General features: G+C 39.9%; 1 protein-coding gene across 2 annotated transcripts in view; it reads left to right on the forward strand.

Moving 5' to 3' along the window:
• The window catches only part of LOC136748294 (neuroplastin), a 63,931-nt gene that overhangs the window by 20,675 nt on the left and 23,843 nt on the right, over nt 1-19,413 (forward strand). Inside the window, exons 2-3 of one of the 2 annotated variants that reach the window (XM_066701904.1) lie at nt 5,954-6,301; nt 18,813-18,987. In XM_066701904.1, the coding sequence (XP_066558001.1) occupies nt 5,954-6,301; nt 18,813-18,987 (523 nt within the window). The remainder of the gene's footprint in view (nt 1-5,953; nt 6,302-18,812; nt 18,988-19,413) is intronic. The other variant, XM_066701905.1, reaches the window with a different exon arrangement.

Raw genomic sequence — 19,413 nt, forward strand, 5'->3', positions numbered from 1 at the left:
TGATCGGGTATTAGGCTACCTTTCCTTTTTTTTTTTTTTTTCTTATTTTTAGATGAATATTGAACTTGAAAGTTATGGTACAGAACATCCACAAACAACAAGACTGAAAGCACACGTCTATCGGCACAACCCTAGTGTCTACAAAGAATTTAATTCTAAATTCAGACCGTATCGGGTACTGTGGTTAATCAGAAATATGGATGGTGTAATACCGATCTCATTTGGTGCATATCCTCTACAAACATATTTGAGCAATTAGTAGCACTGTCCATGCACAAATCCCAGTATGTACAACAGCGGAGCAATCTAGGCCTACATTAAAATAAAGGTTTTAGTAGCAGTATTACTTTATAATATGGTGGACAGGGGAGCAGCATGGTCTGATGTGAAAATGAAGGCACTTTTGTCTGATGTGATGAAACCGTTCAAGTTGAACTCAATTCTCACATTTATGAGAGAATGCATAGTGGGAAACTGTATCATGAAGCATTGCGCTGCGAGGAACTGTAACTGAACTACATGTGGATACAGTAATCCAGACTTAATGTACAATAGTTCTTCTGTGTGGGCGCTTTGAGCAGGAATAATTAGATCATATTCAAGTACTGTTCTCAAGATTGATTATGTAATGTTCTGGTGGGTAGTAGCTTGTAGGGCTTCAATTAAACGATGTGAAAGGGCAGTTCCTTTGCATTTGAGTTGCCACTCAGTTTTCTTCACTGTTTGGAGCAGTTTATTTCCAAGTGAACTAATACGTTTTTATACATTGCCATTTTTTTTTTTTTAATTGTAATAGCAATCTCGCAAACACACAAATCTCAATCTCCAACGAACCGAGACCACACCTTTGTAGTGATCTCGGCCCGTTTGGTTTGATCCGCTTTCTGGTGTGATTACATCATTATCGGAAGTCTCGCAGTTCAGAAACTGAACTGCATTTCAATCCGCATCAAACCATATTTTTGAGTTGCCGGAGAGGAAGAGGTCTCGGTGAATGTTTTGACTTAATTACAAACCTTGGATTTTTTATTTTTGTTTTACGGTTTCCTCAAAATGTTTGTTTGATTCACTGAATAATTGGAATAAAAATAATTGTCTTGTTTTGATTAATTAGAAGGATGAGCCTCATGTAAAATCCCTGCTTTTGCTGGGGAAAGATGCCTAAAATAAAATAAAACCTTCCTTAACCTTTGCCACCTGCTTCTATGGTTTCTAACCTGTATTAAAATTAACTCGGTCACACTGGTTTCTGTTTATCATTCTCCACTTATGTATGCAGTTTTCTAAGCCAAATTAGGTTAAAACATCCTGCTGTGGTTTTAGTGCCCCCATTCATGAATTGTGGTTTCCTGGTGTGTTTGGAATATCTTGCAGCTTTCCAGTGATACTGTACTTGACTGCTTTATTGCCTGAAGCAGCTGCTCTGTTTGACAGGACAAACAATTTAAAATGATGGCATACGCTGTAAATAAGAAACTAAAATAACACTAAACAGCAACTGGAAAACAAAGGTAATGATTTATATAACCCTGAGATTGACAGTGTTCTGAAATGCATTTTCTTGAAATAGTGAATGAGCTGTTTCTTGGCCAGGCTATTTCAAATATGTTTAATACACTGCCAATGTTTTTCATGTCCTTACCTATTTTTCTGTGAAAACGGAAAAAAAACAAAAAAAAACAAGACGCAATCAGTCTTATTATTTATTTCTTAGCAGATGCCCTTGTCCAGGGCAACTTACACAACAATATCAGAGCAATACAAAGTGCAATAATACAGTGCAGTTCAGTCATAATACATTTTACAAATTTAGAATTTACACAAGTGTATAGGAGATAAAGTAAGTATTGTTAAGCGAATGTATTAAAAAGCAGCAGGACACAGTTCATAAGTGCTTGGGAAGCGCTGTGGATTTGGTTGTAAATTCCAGTGTGGTCTGCCTATTCGATTGCAAGTAATATGTTGAGTGTCTATATCGACACCCCCAGGGAAATGGTCACTGCAAACGCGGCTCAGTGAGGCATTGGAAATTGTTATCTATACATGCATGGACACTTTTCTGACTGCCTTTCTGCTTTTCTTTTGTTTTTTCACCCAATGCAATAAGGGGTCAGAACACTGTACTTATAAAGGGGATTTTGAAATCCATATTTTCTTTATTTTGATGAATAGGTTTATGAATTACTGTTCAACTTGGATTACCCAGTAGTGAAGACATGCACACAAATGACAGAGCTGTCCATTGTCAAACCATTTGCTTTGTTGCAAACTGCCAACCTATATTGCAGATAGTCTTGGGCTGTGGGGAAATATAGCTCAGTCATGATTCCCAATAGAAACTACATGAAACTGCTAACTGAATATTTGGATTGCCTTCTGCTATAGGCTTAGGATGACATTGCTCTGGCTGATTAACACTTAACACTGAAGAGTAGCTGTAACAGGCAGCATTGATTACTATGCAGTCTTGGGTAACACATTTGTTAGACCTGATTCTGCAGGTGAGACAGGTTCATGCCAAACAACATGAACAACTTTGCAGATAATACACGCATAAACTGCGCTTGATCAATCCTTCGGTCCTCTTTTCTCGGTAAATGGAATCGATTATTTTATGGCTCTGTGATTCTCAGACTTGCAGGGGCCTGACAGGCAACAGACTCCACTGCTGCATCTGGAGCTGAGAAACTTAGCGCACGCAAAACAGAAAGCCCTTTAGAATGTATTACTTTGCTGCTTAAAAAAAACCTAGTAAAATACCCCAAATCATAATATAAACAAAAAAATTATGGCTTTATTAACATAGTACTGAAGGTATATTCTTTAAGATTATCCAAGGCATAGCAATATATGCATTTAATTTTTCCAGTTACTGAATAAGATTGATAGAATATAAATACTTTTAGAAATATTTTTTAATGGCAGGGAATTTTCCTATACCCAGTACAAAAAATAATAGTGGACCTTTAGACATTCACAAATGTCCTTTGTGGTGACACCTGGCACCATTGAATTTGATACAGGTGTAGACTCAGTGGTAAGAGAGTGGAGAAGAGACTTCCTGCTAGCTTCCTTGTAGACAGCCTGTTTCCATTGTGCTCCTATGGATACAGTCTTTCTTTTCTCGCTCTCTTTCTCTCTCTCTGTCGTTCCACACCCTGTCCTAAGGGATCCACTGCACTGCAACTGTGATGAATCTCCTTTCAGGTAGTACAATAGGCTGTCTGTTTTCTCTGTCTAAATTTAACTTTTCTAGGCCAATGTAATTAATTTCTTCTAACCTCTGAATCACTATTTCCTGAGGGATGCATGGTTTTGGTTCAATGTCATTTCCCCCAAAACAATTTTAACTTTATTTGATCTTATTAGGTGGTTTTAGAAGAATTTCATCTGAATGTAATCCTGGGAAAGACTGAACTAATTCCAAAATTAATTTGTAGGCTGTTACAAAGTGGGTGACGGTAGCTTGATTTCAAAACAATTCAGTCCTATCAAAGCATGATACAACATAATTTTGGTATAACACAGCTGAAGCTAATTTGTTCCTGCTTTAATTTATAAATCTAAACTTGGCAGCTCAAAGCCTCTTTCAAACGGGGACCATATTCCTCCAAAATAATATACGTGTGACAGAAGTCATGTAATAATCACAAGCATCTTCCAACGCCCATTGATGCTGCAGAATATTGCACATGAATATATTACAATATTAGGATGCAGCCAGTACTATAATCAGAAGAGCCTATACTATACTTATTGAACCTCCTGCTGAAGATCACCTTGATTTATAAAAGGGTTTACAAGGAGAGGCGGTGGCATTTTAGAGGCTGATAGATCCTGCTTTAGACCATTTCAGATGTATATTTTTGTCACATGCTGTATCCATTGTAACAGAGCTTTGCAATGCAGGCCTTTGGTACCCTTATGTCTCTCTTTTAAATTATTTAAATTTTCAACTGAACTTGATTTAATTTTAGCCAAGCTCTCTTTTACTTGAAACTTAATTTGACTTTGCCCCTCCATCTCTTAAACAGTTGAATATTTCCTGTTCTTGCTAAAACTGTTAGATTGTTATATGCAACTCGGTGTGAGCATTAAACCAGTTTAATGAAGCAAATTGTCAGCTCCATTAAGGGTCCAGTTAAGTAACTGAGCACTCGGCTGCAACTTCTGAAAGTTATTGAAATAAACATATTCCAACATGATAGCCTTATTGTACAAGAAGGGTGTAGAGCTATGTGGAAGTTATAATTGTTTTTATTGTATCGATTTATTTTGTATTGGAGGACATGACAACTGCAGGCCTGTATTTTTTTTTTTTGTTCACTGGTATGACTGCATCAATTGAGATCTATGCCAGGATTTGTTTTAGCCATGACTGAAAAGGCCCTGAAAGATGCCAGTAATGAAGTAGTGATAATTCTGTCCAATGATCCATCATCCTTGTTGCTTGGCTTGCATCACTAAGGGATTCATATTTTTAGCAAGTTGGGAGTAGAAAACAAAATGCGTACATGCAAGGATATTCCAGCATTAGCATATTTTCCCATGAGAAGGCCTGGCACCACTGAAAAACATGTTATGGAAAGCAAACAATACTTGCCTTGAATTTCTGTGGAGGTGAATATTTTTGTTTTTTTTCCCCAATTTGACTACTACTATACTTTTTGATGATGGAATTTTTTCAAAGGAATCAAGTGATAATTATGTGAACCCTAAAGGTTTTAGAATGTCTTGTATTCAAAATAAGGTTATGCGAGTTGTGGTTAATGAAAGGAATCATTGTTCCTTCATATTGTTTAAAATGAACCAAAGTTACAAGCAAGCAATAAGTCATGGCAGGTGTTGATGTACTCAAATATTGTCATGACCTTGGTGCTCTATCAGTCACAAGGTGACCTTGTGTCAACTAACTAAATGGAGAGGAAAAATAATATAATTTAGTGCAGTACATGATAAGTAGACTAATCAAGATTCAAATAAATTAAAAGAACTGCATTTATTTTGTACTGAGTTCCCAGAGTTTCTGCTAACAATGATGTTTAATGGACTATTCTGGGTGGATTTCGGTGGGATTCAGAACCTAAGGGCACCTGACTTTAATTGAGGTTAACTGTCTGTATTTGATTGCATCTCTTCTGTTGTTTAGGATATTATCCTGAGATCCAATCCACTATTTATTGCTACGATCATAGATAAGGTTAGCAAAAAAATCATAATGTAATTATCTCCTTTCAAGAAGAAAAAATTGAATAGGCAACACCTTGTTCTTTTACCAAAGCATATGCTGTATTAGTACTTGAATGAACATGAGACCGATAATCTATATATATTTTTTCCTTCCCAATTGTTTTTCATGACTGATTTAATGATTTCAGGCTGTGTAGCTCTTTCTCGTCAATAAAAAGCTGTGCGTAATTGGATGGATTATTTGTTGAGAGCTATGAGAGCAGTTTCTCAGCTGGATTGTTGAATAGAATATTGTACTGAATTAACGGTAATAATCCCTACCTAAGCCTCAACCCTCTGAGTATTATCTTGGAGGTAACTGTGTCTCAATTTTTTTCTGTTTGACGTGTCGAGAGATAGAGATGGTAAGATGTGTGTTACGGGATTTGCGTGTAGTCGAGCTGCGCTAGCGGGTGGAAAACGAAAACCACAAACGCAGGGTTTGGGGCCATCGACCTCTTTCTGCTTCCATGTCGCACTCCTTATTCGTTTTTTCTGTTTCCACCTACACACGAGGCGCTGTCCTTCTTTCCTTTTCAGTTTGATTTGGCTTCAATTATTTTTCTTTGTTTCTTTCTTTTGACTGACCTTTTAATTTACCCCCTGCATTCTCTTGCCTCCCCCTCCCCCCCTCCTCTGCCCCTCCCACTCAACCTAAATCCCCTACCCTCCTCTCCCCTTTGCTGCTCCCCCCACCCCCTTCCGATACACTTTTCCTCTCCAGCTGGGTTTGTGAAGTCGCCCATGTCTGAGACAAAGCTCACGGGGGACACCTTTGAGCTGTACTGCGATGTGGTTGGTAACCCCACGCCGGAGATCCAGTGGTGGTACGCCGAAATCAACCGGGCCGACTCCTTCAAGCAGCTGTGGGACGGCGCCCGCAAGCGCCGCGTCTCCATCATCACGGCCTACGGCAGCAACGGGGCAAGCACGCTCCGAATCGCACGCCTCGTCCTGGAGGACTCTGGGACCTACGAGTGCCGGGCGAGCAACGACCCACGCCGCAACGACTTACGGCAAAACCCTGCCATCACCTGGATCCGAGCCCAGGCAACCATAACTGTGCTGCAGAGTGAGTGCTGTAACCCCCCCCCCCCCCTGCGGTCTATGTACAGTAGAACGTAGATGGTGAACTGATACCAAAAAAAATCCAAAACTAACACCACCCTCCCCACCTCCTTTACCCCTTCTGCCCCCCTACGTCTTGGGTCCACGGCTACCGCCAGATAGGTACCTACCAATCCTACAGAACCAGAAAAAATAAAACAAAACGTCAACCAACCTTCTGTTTTTTTTTAATTGTATTTCCTTTTTATTTTTGTGTGGTATCCTAACCTCAGTGGTGCCCCTCCTATTTCCTTTTTTTTTTTTTTTTTTTTGAACAACCAACGTGTTCCCCTTTCCAAATAGAACCCATCATCAGGGTGGAAAATCTCCCTTCAACTCACCCCCCCTCCATTAAAAACCCCTTCCTCTTTTTTAGATGTCTTCAAACCCAGAATCCTACATTTCCACTTCAAACCTCTTGCCTCTCCTTTCCAACCTCCCCCTTTTTTTCACCACTGTGGTCTGAGTCTTGGCTGCTCTTTTGGTTCTCTGTGGCTTGCTGTTTCCTGTGTACTCATTTGTCCTTGCTTCACTGTTTCTAACCAAATTCTTTATTTCTTACTTAAAAAAAAAAAAAAAAAACTAACCTGTGTATAATATTATTTTCATTTTATTAAGCTTGACTCCTTATTTAAGTTGAGTGGGTTGTTTTATTTACTTCAAAGCCCGTTGTATTCCATCCTTTGTGCAGTGTTTAGCTGCATGGTGCTTTGAAGGTGGCAGGAAGTTCTCCTTAACTGAAGTGTTGGGGGGTGTGGGCTGCCAACAGCTATTGATGGAATGTAAGAAGACACAAGGAGATAATAAGAAAGCAAGAAAGACGTTGTCATCCTTTAATTTGGGTCTCTGTTTCAGATGGAACAAGACATACATGATCAAAGCTTTTTCCCCCACAAAAGAGACAAACTGCCTTTTCTCTTGCAGTTAAAGTGGATTTCTGGGAAGTGGGCTGGACAGGGCTCGACCGTGTCTTTGTTTCTAGATGGGCTTGAGGGTTTTACATTTTCGATTTTGGTTTCTGTTTTTAAGAACCACCATCGTATTGCCTTGTGCCTTCTTTACAATACATGTAAAACTGAGACACCAGTAATGACATTATAATGTTCACTGTATGCATATGTGCACTCACATGCAGTTTTTGTGAAAAAACAATCTGAATTCCTATCTTCAGGGTCTCAGTGACCCTTTGATCATTGCCATGCCACAATATTGGGGGAATAATATACTTGGAATGGCACTGGTTATGTGCAGTCTCACAGTGGCACCTATGCATATGTATGTGTAATTTAAATCAATTGACATCTTAGTCATCGTAATATGTTTGTATTTATATGTATGTATGTATGTATGTGTGTATAAATAACAAGAACTACACACAAGTCATTTATATATACTGTCATTACTGAAAGTAAATATGCTCATTTTATATACATGTGATAAATATAAACACATGTATATAACAGGCTATACATACGAATACCTTGGAGCCGATGGATGGATGTATAGTTTGTTTGTTGTCTGAAATCCTAGATATTTGGTGGACTGCTGTGTATATTAGCTATGTAGTTGGTGTTGTGGTTGTGTGTAGATCAGTACATGTACATTATTCTGATAATGGTATGCAGTTGGGCTTGACAAGACTTGATCCTGTTTGTTAATTTATGTATTCCCATCCGGTAAGAAACGTTGGCTTTGAGCATTGTATTAGAGAACCTGGATTTAAAAAATAAATAAGTTACTGGAAACCAACCCGTGACAAAACCTTTAGACTCTTTAACATGCTTTTCTTTCTTTACAGTGAAACAATTTTAGCAAGAGTATTACCATAATATATCGGGTATGGTTATTAGGAAAACTACATTTCATGCTGGCAATACTGAGTGACGTCAAGTGATATTGAACAGAATTAGCATAAGATGCCCCACTCAAAGTTTCTGAGAAGCGCATGTAGCCATCTCTGACACACTTCAGAGTGCCCTCCTCCAAACCGCTCTACCAGCAGAGTGACAAACCCGCCAAAAGACTGCTTCCATGATGCAGGGGATTTGTACACTTTGAGCCCTGTTTACACACAGGCAATCTCGAAACAAGCTCTGTCACAGGACATGCTTTAAAAAGTGTAAAAAATGCAGAAAGGCACTCTCATTAGACGTTTCCGGAGGTAAGATGAATGAATGGTTTCTCCATAGGGAACCTTTTGTTTGGTGCAATATCAGGGGAATGTATATTTAGGTCTGATAAGTTGAGCACATTTAAGTTTTGAGTAACATTGGTATCACAACAGTTGGTGCCAATGTCAAGCACAAGAAAATAGGTCAAAAATAAGGCTAAATCAAGCCATGATAAATAAATCCTGATTAAAAATACACTGTGTGACCAGCAACCCATGAATCGTACATCACATACCTGCTCTACATCGGGTAAAGCTTAGCAGGACATAGCTACTGGAGAGCAGGCTGCTGAATATGCAAGTAAATGTGACACCAATGTTAGAAATCTTGTGAAATCACGTCAGCAGGCAGCCCCCCCAAAAAAACAGTGTTAAAGGCTGTGAGGAAAACTTGGTATTATTTTGGAACGGTACCAAAACATCACATCAGTGTTTCTTACCAAGGAAACAGTCCTGCTGCATTGCACCAGATTTTACGAATTACTTATGTTCATTGTAGGGCATTAGCAGTGATTTTTCCATCAAATGTCGATCTATACATCTTTAAGATATTGGATCTATAGGTGAGAATATATCCTCTTTCCATGGTTTCCTTGCCTTTTCAGTGCTTTTCCACAAGTAGCACATTATGCATTTATTAATGTTTTTCATGTTTGTCATACTCCAAATATTGTATATTAAGTGGGTAATGTATTTTTAGCATGTTCAGTAAGTTTAATAAAGTAGTGTACTCAGTATTACACAATGATGAAGATAATGGGTTGGCAATAATCAAACCATATATGGGGGTATGTGTTTCACAGGATACAACTACAGTTTAGTGGCACTACACAGCAATGCATACTGTAGAAAATGCAGGAAATCATTTTAACAATTTGTGTCGTAACAATTCAATACATTTTTACAACGGACTATTGTAAATAAATACACTCACTGTATACCTCAAGCAGAAACTATTGAAAATAAATGAAAGCAACAATATGAATGATGTCCCAGATTTTATGTTTCCAGTTATTGCACAGCGTAGTAAGGTTCTTGCTTCAAGTTCCTTGATGTCTGAGAGGGCACGAACGTGGAGTTAAAAAATCTATTCCTGAATATGCTTTTCAAAGGTTAGGCATATTGACTGGTTTCTTTAGGAGCTATATTAGCTTAGTATGATGTTCACATTTATTTAATGTTTTTACTCTTTTAGGAAAGACTTAAGGAATCATTTGCCAAAAAAAGTTTTAATACACCATTGTGCCTTTGAGCTGTTACTGCTTTGTTTAATTTTGTTTATTTTTCCGTTTAAAATTGTGTGAGCGATCTGCAGTGAGGGAATCATGAGGATGTGTGGGTGTACTGCAACATTGAGTGAATGCTGGCTATCACATTTCTCTTCCTGGGGGCTATTGGGTGTAGCGCACTGCAGGGGGAAGTGCTGTGAATGCTAATTGAACTCCCCGGCACAGCTGTACTCGCTCCCAGATTGTGGGTTTGCTTTCAGAGAGACAGCAAGCTGCTGTCACTTCCACCCCCATCTGCTTTTCCACGCAACTCCTGCCATCAGTTGAATATTCCCTGACAGTGTCCAGGCAGACGGAATTGGTGGCTTACTTGGTGTGCTATCCTGGGGTATTGAGCCCCCCCCCCCCCCCACCAGGGTATTGGGTTTTGCTCAGTAGATGAAATTAGTGTGGGTGGTGAGGGCCTTCAATGCATCTTTGGTTCATCACGGGCTAACACCCGAATAAAAATACATCTGGATATGTCAGCTGTAGATTGTGCATTTTAGAAGCCCTTTGGAAAACAAAAGCCATCATTCATGCTAGTAACAAGTGCTTTGGGTGTTCATAGGACTTTATTTTATTGGATACACACTAAAATCAAATGATTGCTTTTGTAAGACCGTATTAGAAGTACAATTCATGTGAAAAATACATTACACCTTAACTTACTATAATTTTTTATTCATGTAGTATTTTCCCTTTCTTTCCCACTCCACTCCACTCAGGCCCTGCTTTGAGAGGAGCCATTGCTGGGGAAGAAGCGGGCCAGGTGCTTCACCCCCAAATAATTCACTTCCCCTGGGGTGGTCTCCTCACCTCTTACCCCTTATGGCATATTTGTACAGTGAGGGGAAAAAGTATTTGATCCCCTGCTGATTTTGTACATTTGCCCAAGGACAAAGAAATGATCAGTCTATAATTTTAATGGTAGGTGTATTTTAACAGTGATGGAAAGAATAACAACAACAAAATCCAGAAAAACGCATTTCAAAAAAAGTTATAAATTGATTTGCATGTTAATGAGTGAAATAAGTATTTAATCCCCTATCAATCAGCAAGATTTCTGGCTCCCAGGTGTCTTTTATACAGGTAACGAGCTGAGATTAGGAGCACTCTCTTAAAGGGAGTGCTCCTAATCTCAGCTCGTTACCTGTATAAAAGACACCTGTCCACAGAAGCAATCAATCAATCAGATTCCAAACTCTCCACCATGGCCAAGACCAAAGAGCTGTCCAAGGATGTCAGGGACAAGATTGTAGACCTACACAAGGCTGGAATGGGCTACAAGACCATCGCCAAGCAGCTTGGTGAGAAGGTGACAACAGTTGGTGTGATTATTCGCAAATGGAAGAAACACAAAATAACTGTCAGTCTCCCTCGGTCTGGGGCTCCATGCAAGATCTCACCTCGTGGAGTTTCAATGATCATGAGAACGGTGAGGAATCAGCCCAGAACTACACGGGAGGATCTTGTTAATGATCTCAAGGCAGCTGGGACCATAGTCACCAAGAAAACAATTGGTAACACACTACGCCGTGAAGGACTGAAATCCTGCAGCATCCGCAAGGTCCCCCTGCTCAAGAAAGCACATGTACAGGCCCGTCTGAAGTTTGCCAATGAAAATCTGAATGATTCAGAGGAGAACTGGGTGAAAGTGTTGTGGTCAGATGAGACCAAAATCGAGCTCTTTGGCATCAACTCAACTCGCCGTGTTTGGAGGAGGAAGAATGACCCCAAGAACCACATCCCCACCGTCAAACATGGAGGTGGAAACATTATGCTTTGGGGGTGTTTTTCTGCTAAGGGGACAGGACAACTGCACCGCATCAAAGGGACGATGGACGGGGCCATGTACCGTCAAATCTTGGGTGAGAACCTCCTCCCCTCAGCCAGGGCATTGAAAATGGGTCGTGGATGGGTATTCCAGCATGACAATGACCCAAAACACACAGCCAAGGCAACAAAGGAGTGGCTCAAGAAGAAGCACATTAAGGTCCTGGAGTGGCCTAGCCAGTGTCCAGACCTTAATCCCATAGAAAATCTGTGGAGGGAGCTGAAGGTTCGAGTTGCCATACGTCAGCCTCGAAACCTTAATGATTTGGAGAGGATCTGCAAAGAGGAGTGGGACAAAATCCCTCCTGAGATGTGTGCAAACCTGGTGGCCAACTACAAGAAACGTCTGACCTCTGTGATTGCCAACAAGGGTTTTGCCACCAAGTACTAAGTCGAAGGGGTCAAATACTTATTTCCCTCATTAACATGCAAATCAATTTATAACTTTTTTGAAATGCGTTTTTCTGGATTTTGTTGTTGTTATTCTGTCTCTCACTGTTAAAATACACCTACCATTAAAATGACAGACTGATAATTTCTTTGTCAGTGGGCAAATGTACAAAATCAGCACATATATATATACACACACACACACACACCAGCCATAACAGAATGGCCACCTGCCTAATATTGTGTAGGTCCCCCTTTAGCCGCCAAAACAGCCCTGACCCGGTCCAGGCATGGACTCCACTAGACCTCTGAAGGTGTGCTGTGGTATCTGGCACCAAGACGTTAGCAGCAGATCCTTTAAGTCCTGTAAGTTGCGAGGTGGTGCCTCCATGGATCGGACTTGTTTGTCCAGCACATCCCACAGATGCTCGATTGGATTGAGATCTGGGGAATTTGGAGGCCAAGTCAACACCTTGAACTCGTGATTCATCAGACCAGGCCACCTTCTTCCATTGCTCTGTGGTCCAGTTCTGATGCTCACATACCCATTGTAGGCGCTTTCGGCAGTGGACAGGGGTCAACATGGGCACCCTGACTGGTCTGCAGCTATGCAGCCCCATACGCAACAAACTGCGATGCACTGTGTGTTCTGACACCTTTCTATCAGAACCAGCAGCCGGTTCACCGCTTTACCTTCCTTGGACCACTTTTGAGGACAAAATGTTCACTTGCTGCCTAATATATCCCACCCACTGACAGGTGCCATGATAACGAGATTATCAGTGTTATTCACTTCACCTGTCAGTGGTCATAATGTTATGGCTGATCGTTGTGTATGTGTGTGTGTGTGTGTGTGTGTATATATATATATATATATATAATTACTGTGCAAACGATTTAGGCAGGTGTGAAAAAATGCTGTAAAGTAAGAATGCTTTAAAAAATACACATGTTAATAGATTATATTTATCAATTAACTAAATGCAAAGTGAGTGAACAGAAGAAAAATCTACATCAAATCCATATTTGGTGTGACCACCCTCAATTCTGCATCAATTCTTATAGGTTCACTTGCACACAGTCAGGGATGTTGTAGGCATATAATCATACACTGACTATACAATTATACCAAACAGGTGCTAATGATCATCAATTCAATATGTAGGTTGAAACACAATCATTAACTGAAACAGAAACAGCTGTGTAGGAGGAATAAAACTGGGTGAGGAACAGCCAAACTTGGCTAACAAGGTGAGGTTGCTGAAGACAGTTTACCGTCAAAAGTCATACACCATGACAAGACTGAGCACAGCAACAAGACACAAGGCAGTTATACTGCATCAGCAAGGTCTCTCCCAGGCAGAAATTTTAAGGCTGACGGGTTTCCAGATGTGCTGTCCAAGCTCTTTTGAAGCACAAAGAAACGGGCAACGTTTAGGACCATAGACACAGTGGTCGGCCAAGGAAACTTACTGCAGCAGATGAAAGACACATCATGCTTACTTCCCTTCGCATTCGGAAGATGTCCAGCAGTGCCATCAGCTCAGAACTGGCAGAAAACGGGGTGTACCAGGGTCCCACATCTACTGTCTGGAGAAGTCTGGTCAGAAGTGGCCTTCATGGAAGACTTGCGCCCAAAAAGCCATACCTCCAACGTGGCAACAAAGCCAAGCGACTCCACTATGCACAAAAACACAGGAACTGGGTGCAGAAAAATGGCAGCAGGTGCTCTGGGCTGATGAGTCAAAGTTTGAAATATTTGGCTGTAGCAGAAGGCAGTTTGTTCGCTGAAGGGCTGGAGAGCGGTACACGAATGAGTGTCTGCAGGCAACAGTGAATCATGGTGGAGGTTCCTTGCAAGTTTGGGGGCTGCATTTCTGCAAATGGAGTTGGGGATTTGGTCAGAATTAATGGTCTCCTCAATGCTGAGAAGTACAGGCAGATCCTTTCCATCATGCAATACCAACCGGGAGGCATCTGATTGGCCCCAAATTTATTCTACCGCATGACAATGACCCTAAACATACAGTGCCAGTCATTAAGAAGTATCTTCAGTGTAAAGAAGAACAAAGAGTCCTGAAAGTGATGTTATGGCCTCTACAGAGCCCTGATCTCAACATCGAGTCTGTCTGGGATTACATGGAGAGAGAAGCAACTGAGGCGGCCTAAATCCACAGAAGAACTGTGGTTAGTTCTCCAAGATGTTTGGGCCAACCTACCTGCCGAGTTCCTTCAAAAACTGTGTGCAAGTGTATGTAGAAGAATTGATGCTGCTTTGAAGGCAAAGGGTGGTCACACCAAATATTGATTTGATGTAGATCTTTCTTCTGTTACTCGCTTTGCATTTAGTTAATTGATAAATATAATCTATTAACATGTCTATTTTTGAAAGCATTCTTACTTTACAGCATTTTTTCACACCTGCATAAAACTTCTGCACAGTACTGTACATACAGTGCTCGAAATAATTGAGACCACTGCAGATTTTTCTTAAATCAGCATCTCTATATGTATGGCAGCCATTCCATTCCATTCATATTTTTATTTGGAATTTGGGAGAAATGTTGTCAGCAGTTCATAGAATAAAACAACAATGTTAATTTTACCCAAATGCATACCTATTATTGGTAAAACCAGAGCAACTGATAATTTTGCAGTGGTCTTTTAATTGTTTCCAGAGCTGTGTGTGTGTGTGTGTGAGTGTGAGTGTGAGTGTGTATATAATATAATATAAATATGTATGTATATATATATATATATATATATATATATATATATATATATATATATATATATATATATATTATATTATATTATATACACACTCACACACACACACATATATAAAGTTAAACTCACCATCACACCCCCATCACCCTTCTCTTCCTGATGCACTCTGACTATAACACTTTTTAATAATGAATTTGGGGTCTACAGAATCTGAACTAGATGAAAGTACACAATTATGTCAGTGTAGGTTTTAGATGAGGAGTGAAGAACTCTAGGAGGAATTGTGTTTAGCCCAAACAATGTTTATGGGCCTGCATGGGTGTAAACCAGACCCAGTATGAAATTTAAATTAACTGAAAACAACAGGATATGAGATTAAATCTACAATGAAATCTATATCTTGCACAATCTAGTAGTGACATCTAGTAAGGGAAGTTATGCTGCAATCTGATGTCTTATTTATGAAAAGAGGAAGATATTTGGAGATGCAGGTCTGCTCTAAAATTAAAATTATACATGAATCAAGTTAAAATTGTATCAGGTAATTGTATAGAATGTCATCTCCTCCCTAAGCATGTCAAAGATGCATATTGGCATATATTTTACTGCTTTGTATAAAGACATAGTTGCATGAAAATTTGGGACACCTAAGCTTTCTATTGTGTGCCTCATTTGCCTTTAGTGCAGTACAGTGCATTGGGGTTAAGACACAGCTTGTTATTACCACAGGATGTGTAGTGGATTCAGTCTCCACACACACAAGAATAACATTCACTGCTCCCCATCCACACAGCGTACTGAGCACACACTGAAGGAATCGACAGGAACTGGTAAAATCCCACATATCCATCGGGTGGAGTCTTGCTGTGCTGGAATACCTGCTCTGGACAGTTGCATTCTTGCCTGTGGTAATCTGGGTTTGATATTTTAGCTAGCATATAATTTGATGCTTTTTAAAGTTATGTTGTAGTCTATCCTATTCTATAGTTTAATGTATGAAGGTGCATGAAAATCAAAATCCCTTTGTTTTCCAAACCAGTCAATACCAATTTGCTGCTTGTGACTTTTATACATATAGTATAGATAATAAAGACTTATTAGGGTTTGTGTTCATTTTATTTTTACATCCATCTATCTATGTATTCTGTCTATCCTATACATCATTTGTCTGTCCGTCTGTCTCAAGCTTAATTAACCATCCGAGTTCAAATGAAATGTGTGTTCCGCAGTTCAATTGTATTGTTTTTAATCCTGCTTTGGATCTCTAATGCCCGCTTTAGTGGTCATGAACAAAAAATACACGAGATCTACATGGGGGTATGGAAGTCTTATGTCAATGCTGACCTGCCCAGCAGATCATCCATGAGGACAAACATACAATTAGGAAGATAAGAGTTATTACTAACCTTTTTTTGTCTTGGGTTTGTCATATCAATAGAGATTGCAGTAATCATTTAAAGGGCAGATATGGTGATAGTTTCTGCCAGAGGACTAGTGACCTAAAGGAGGTATTATTTTTATGAATATATTTAAAGCTATTTATATATAGGGGCTAGCTTGCAACCTCTGGGCCTGGAGGACTACAGGCACCTATGGTGTTCATTCCAGTTGAGCTGTGGTTCACAATCAGCTGTCTATTTGATTATAAAATATTTAAAATTAAGTTTAGCCTTTTATTGAACACTTCTATAAAACTGTAAGTACTGATGTTCTTTGGGATCCAGCCTTTGAAGCCATCCATATCAGGCCTACAAAAGTGGATTTATCCTAATATCACTTTCATGGAGTTATTTTTTTAGTTTTCGTCTTCCTCCTACAGAATCTTTTTTGTGTTGATTTGTTTTTCACCACATAAACTTTGCTTTCAGTTTTATTTTGATTTGCAGCTTTTTCACCTGGAAAGTATTCAACAGAGTTTCTTCCATTCACTTGAACATCTTTCTTCCCCACATTATTGATCCTTTCCAATGGCTTGTTTACTGTTTTCCTCAACGGTGCCTTGTAGGTAGGGATATCTGAAGGCGTGTTACTGATATAAAATGAATAGATATATGACAGTAGGCAATAAAATGACTGACTTCAGGTGATTAAATCCTGTTAAAGGAATTAACTTAGTTAATGTCCTGAAAGTAATTCCGAGCCAGAAGACCACATTTAGGACCAGGGTTTGAAGATTACTGCAATAAGATGGTGAGGAAAGAATTAGATTGTATGTGTGTGTGTGTATAGATATAGATATAGATATAGATATCTATAGATTTTCTGCCATGTTTCTGATTTTGTTTTTACGATCACAACAGGCTGTAAGTCAGTGAAAAAGGTAACACGTCAAAATGGTGAAATGCAAACAAGCACTGCAAACAAAGACAAATCTTTCTTTAAAAATAATAGCGTCTGCTGCTTTTGAGCACACAGTGTAGTATCGCCTCTGCCTATGAATGTCTCCGTCCAAGGATGTCACCTTGACAGACTTGTTACATACAAGGCTAGCATTCTGATTATAGCAAACAATTATTTTAACAGGTAGGAAAGAAGTACGTGCAGAACTCTGGGTCACCCTGAAAATGTCTGCTGGCCTCAACCTACTTTCTGAGCAGAGCCATCTACCAGAGGAGCCACTGGGGAGCCCACTGTCGACCCATCCTGAATCTCCACCCACTCCTGCTCAGAGCCCACCAGGATCTGTGCTCTTCTGTAGGGCATGGGGGGGTGTGGGAGATTGGGGTTTGACGAATCCAGAATTCCATCTCGGAGTATACTTTGCAGCCCTGAGTGTGGGGTGGGGGGGACTGGGGGGCGACATCTTGCAAATTTTAAATGTCAGAAATGTGTCCTGTCTGTAGTTCTGTTGTCTGAGCTAACTGTTCAAAGCTTCTCCCCCTTCCTCCTTTTTAATTATCGCACATTTTTTCTGCAGCAGACTGAATGTGATGTGTGCTTCCCTTTTCAATCCCAAATCCCTCCATTTAACGGACAGCTTATTTCTTGCTACCCAGCTATCTACTACAGCAGTGGCTCAAATCAAAGAAAAGTCAATGCATAAATGAGTTTCCATTTCAAAATCAATTAATTCAGATGATTGGCCACTACTTGTATGGGCTTAAATATCCACTCCACTCTCAAATGTTTAGAAACATTAATATTACACATAGGGTTCTCTATTTGATTAAATATGTCTAATCATTCTCAATTACACCAGCAGTACAGTATCAGCAGTACAGTACTACAATACACTTTATGGTGTCCTAGTGGAATATTTCTGCCTTGTTCAGAAACAAAGTAATGAGTCATAGTAAAAAGCCTGTTACACAAGGTCTCTACCTGACCATAACAACATTTAAAATGGCATCTGCTGTGCCCAATTTCTATAATGCATCTTCATCATTGCTTATTCTTTTTAATATGCTTTTACTCTCTTCTACACATCTTGCTTTCTGCAGTGTATAATATTTAGAAGCACCACTTAAGTGAGGTGAAAATGTAGGCAGACCTGTAGAAGGGAATTCTGGACTTCTTTCCCCAGCTAAACACGTAGGCTGATATATCGGTACAATTATATAGTTTATTGAAGGGGGGAAAAAACAAAGAATAAATATATGCCTATATATTCTTAGCCCAGATAAAATCAGGCTTATCAAGGATAAACTGCAATCAGGAACCATTTTCAGAATAACAATAAATGCAGTAAAGTGTGTGTGTGTGTGAGGGTGGGTTTCGAAGCAAGTCGAAACTTGTAGTACCTTTTTGCACCTCAAAGCCACAACCCTACCACTGATTTATTTTAAAGTAACCACAAACAATGGAAATGTCAGAAGTCAAGGCCTTGCTCGTGATATTCATCTTTAAGACACCTCAGTTTAGAAAGCCCAACAACATATGAAATCTTTTGGAAAAATTTGAATTCTTAAGACAGATGGGCTTGTTTTCGTCCCCATGGTGGGTATTGCATAGTTTTGCACCCAACCCTATGTGTGTCATGGGTGTTGTCTGTTTTCCACCCCCACGCCTCTGCAGTCACGTGGGCCAGGTATGGTTCTGCTACTCCCCTGTTCTTTCATACGGCCCGTGTGTCTTTATTGCAGAGCCACAGATCAATGCCACTGCTGACGTGATCCTGTCCAAGGATCCCCCCAGTTCTCCTTTCACCCTGCAGTGTAACCTGTCCAGCGCTCACAACACCCACCACGAAAGCTTCTGGATGAAAAACGGTGAGGAGATTGCAGGAACCCGCGGGGAACAGAAGAACACCGAGTACAGGTGAGTGTCTCAACGCACAACATTTAATTTTATGTTGGGCAGCACAAAATACAGAAATTGTCTGTATAATAGGCTTTAAGAGTCTTAACCTAAGATAACCCGTGTTCTTAACCAGGGACAGAAACACTATTTGACCAAGGCCCCATTTATATGGCTGTTCAGGCAAGACCACTAACGCAGCAGTAATACGATTGAAATGACACCAGTGTTAAACAAAATCATCATACAAACAGTCTAGGATGAGAAGCCAATTATACTGCAATACGTCCTGATAGTGTTTCATATTGCACAGGGTTTAAGACCAACTTTTTTGGTTAGTTCGAATATGAACATAAGAAAGTTTACAAACAAGAGGAGGCCATTCAACCCATCGTGCTCGTTTGGTGTCCAAGGATCCTATCCAGTCTATTTTTGAATGTTCCCAAA

Source organism: Amia ocellicauda, chromosome 4, assembly GCF_036373705.1.
Source record: "Amia ocellicauda isolate fAmiCal2 chromosome 4, fAmiCal2.hap1, whole genome shotgun sequence".
Lineage (NCBI taxonomy): Eukaryota > Metazoa > Chordata > Actinopteri > Amiiformes > Amiidae > Amia > Amia ocellicauda.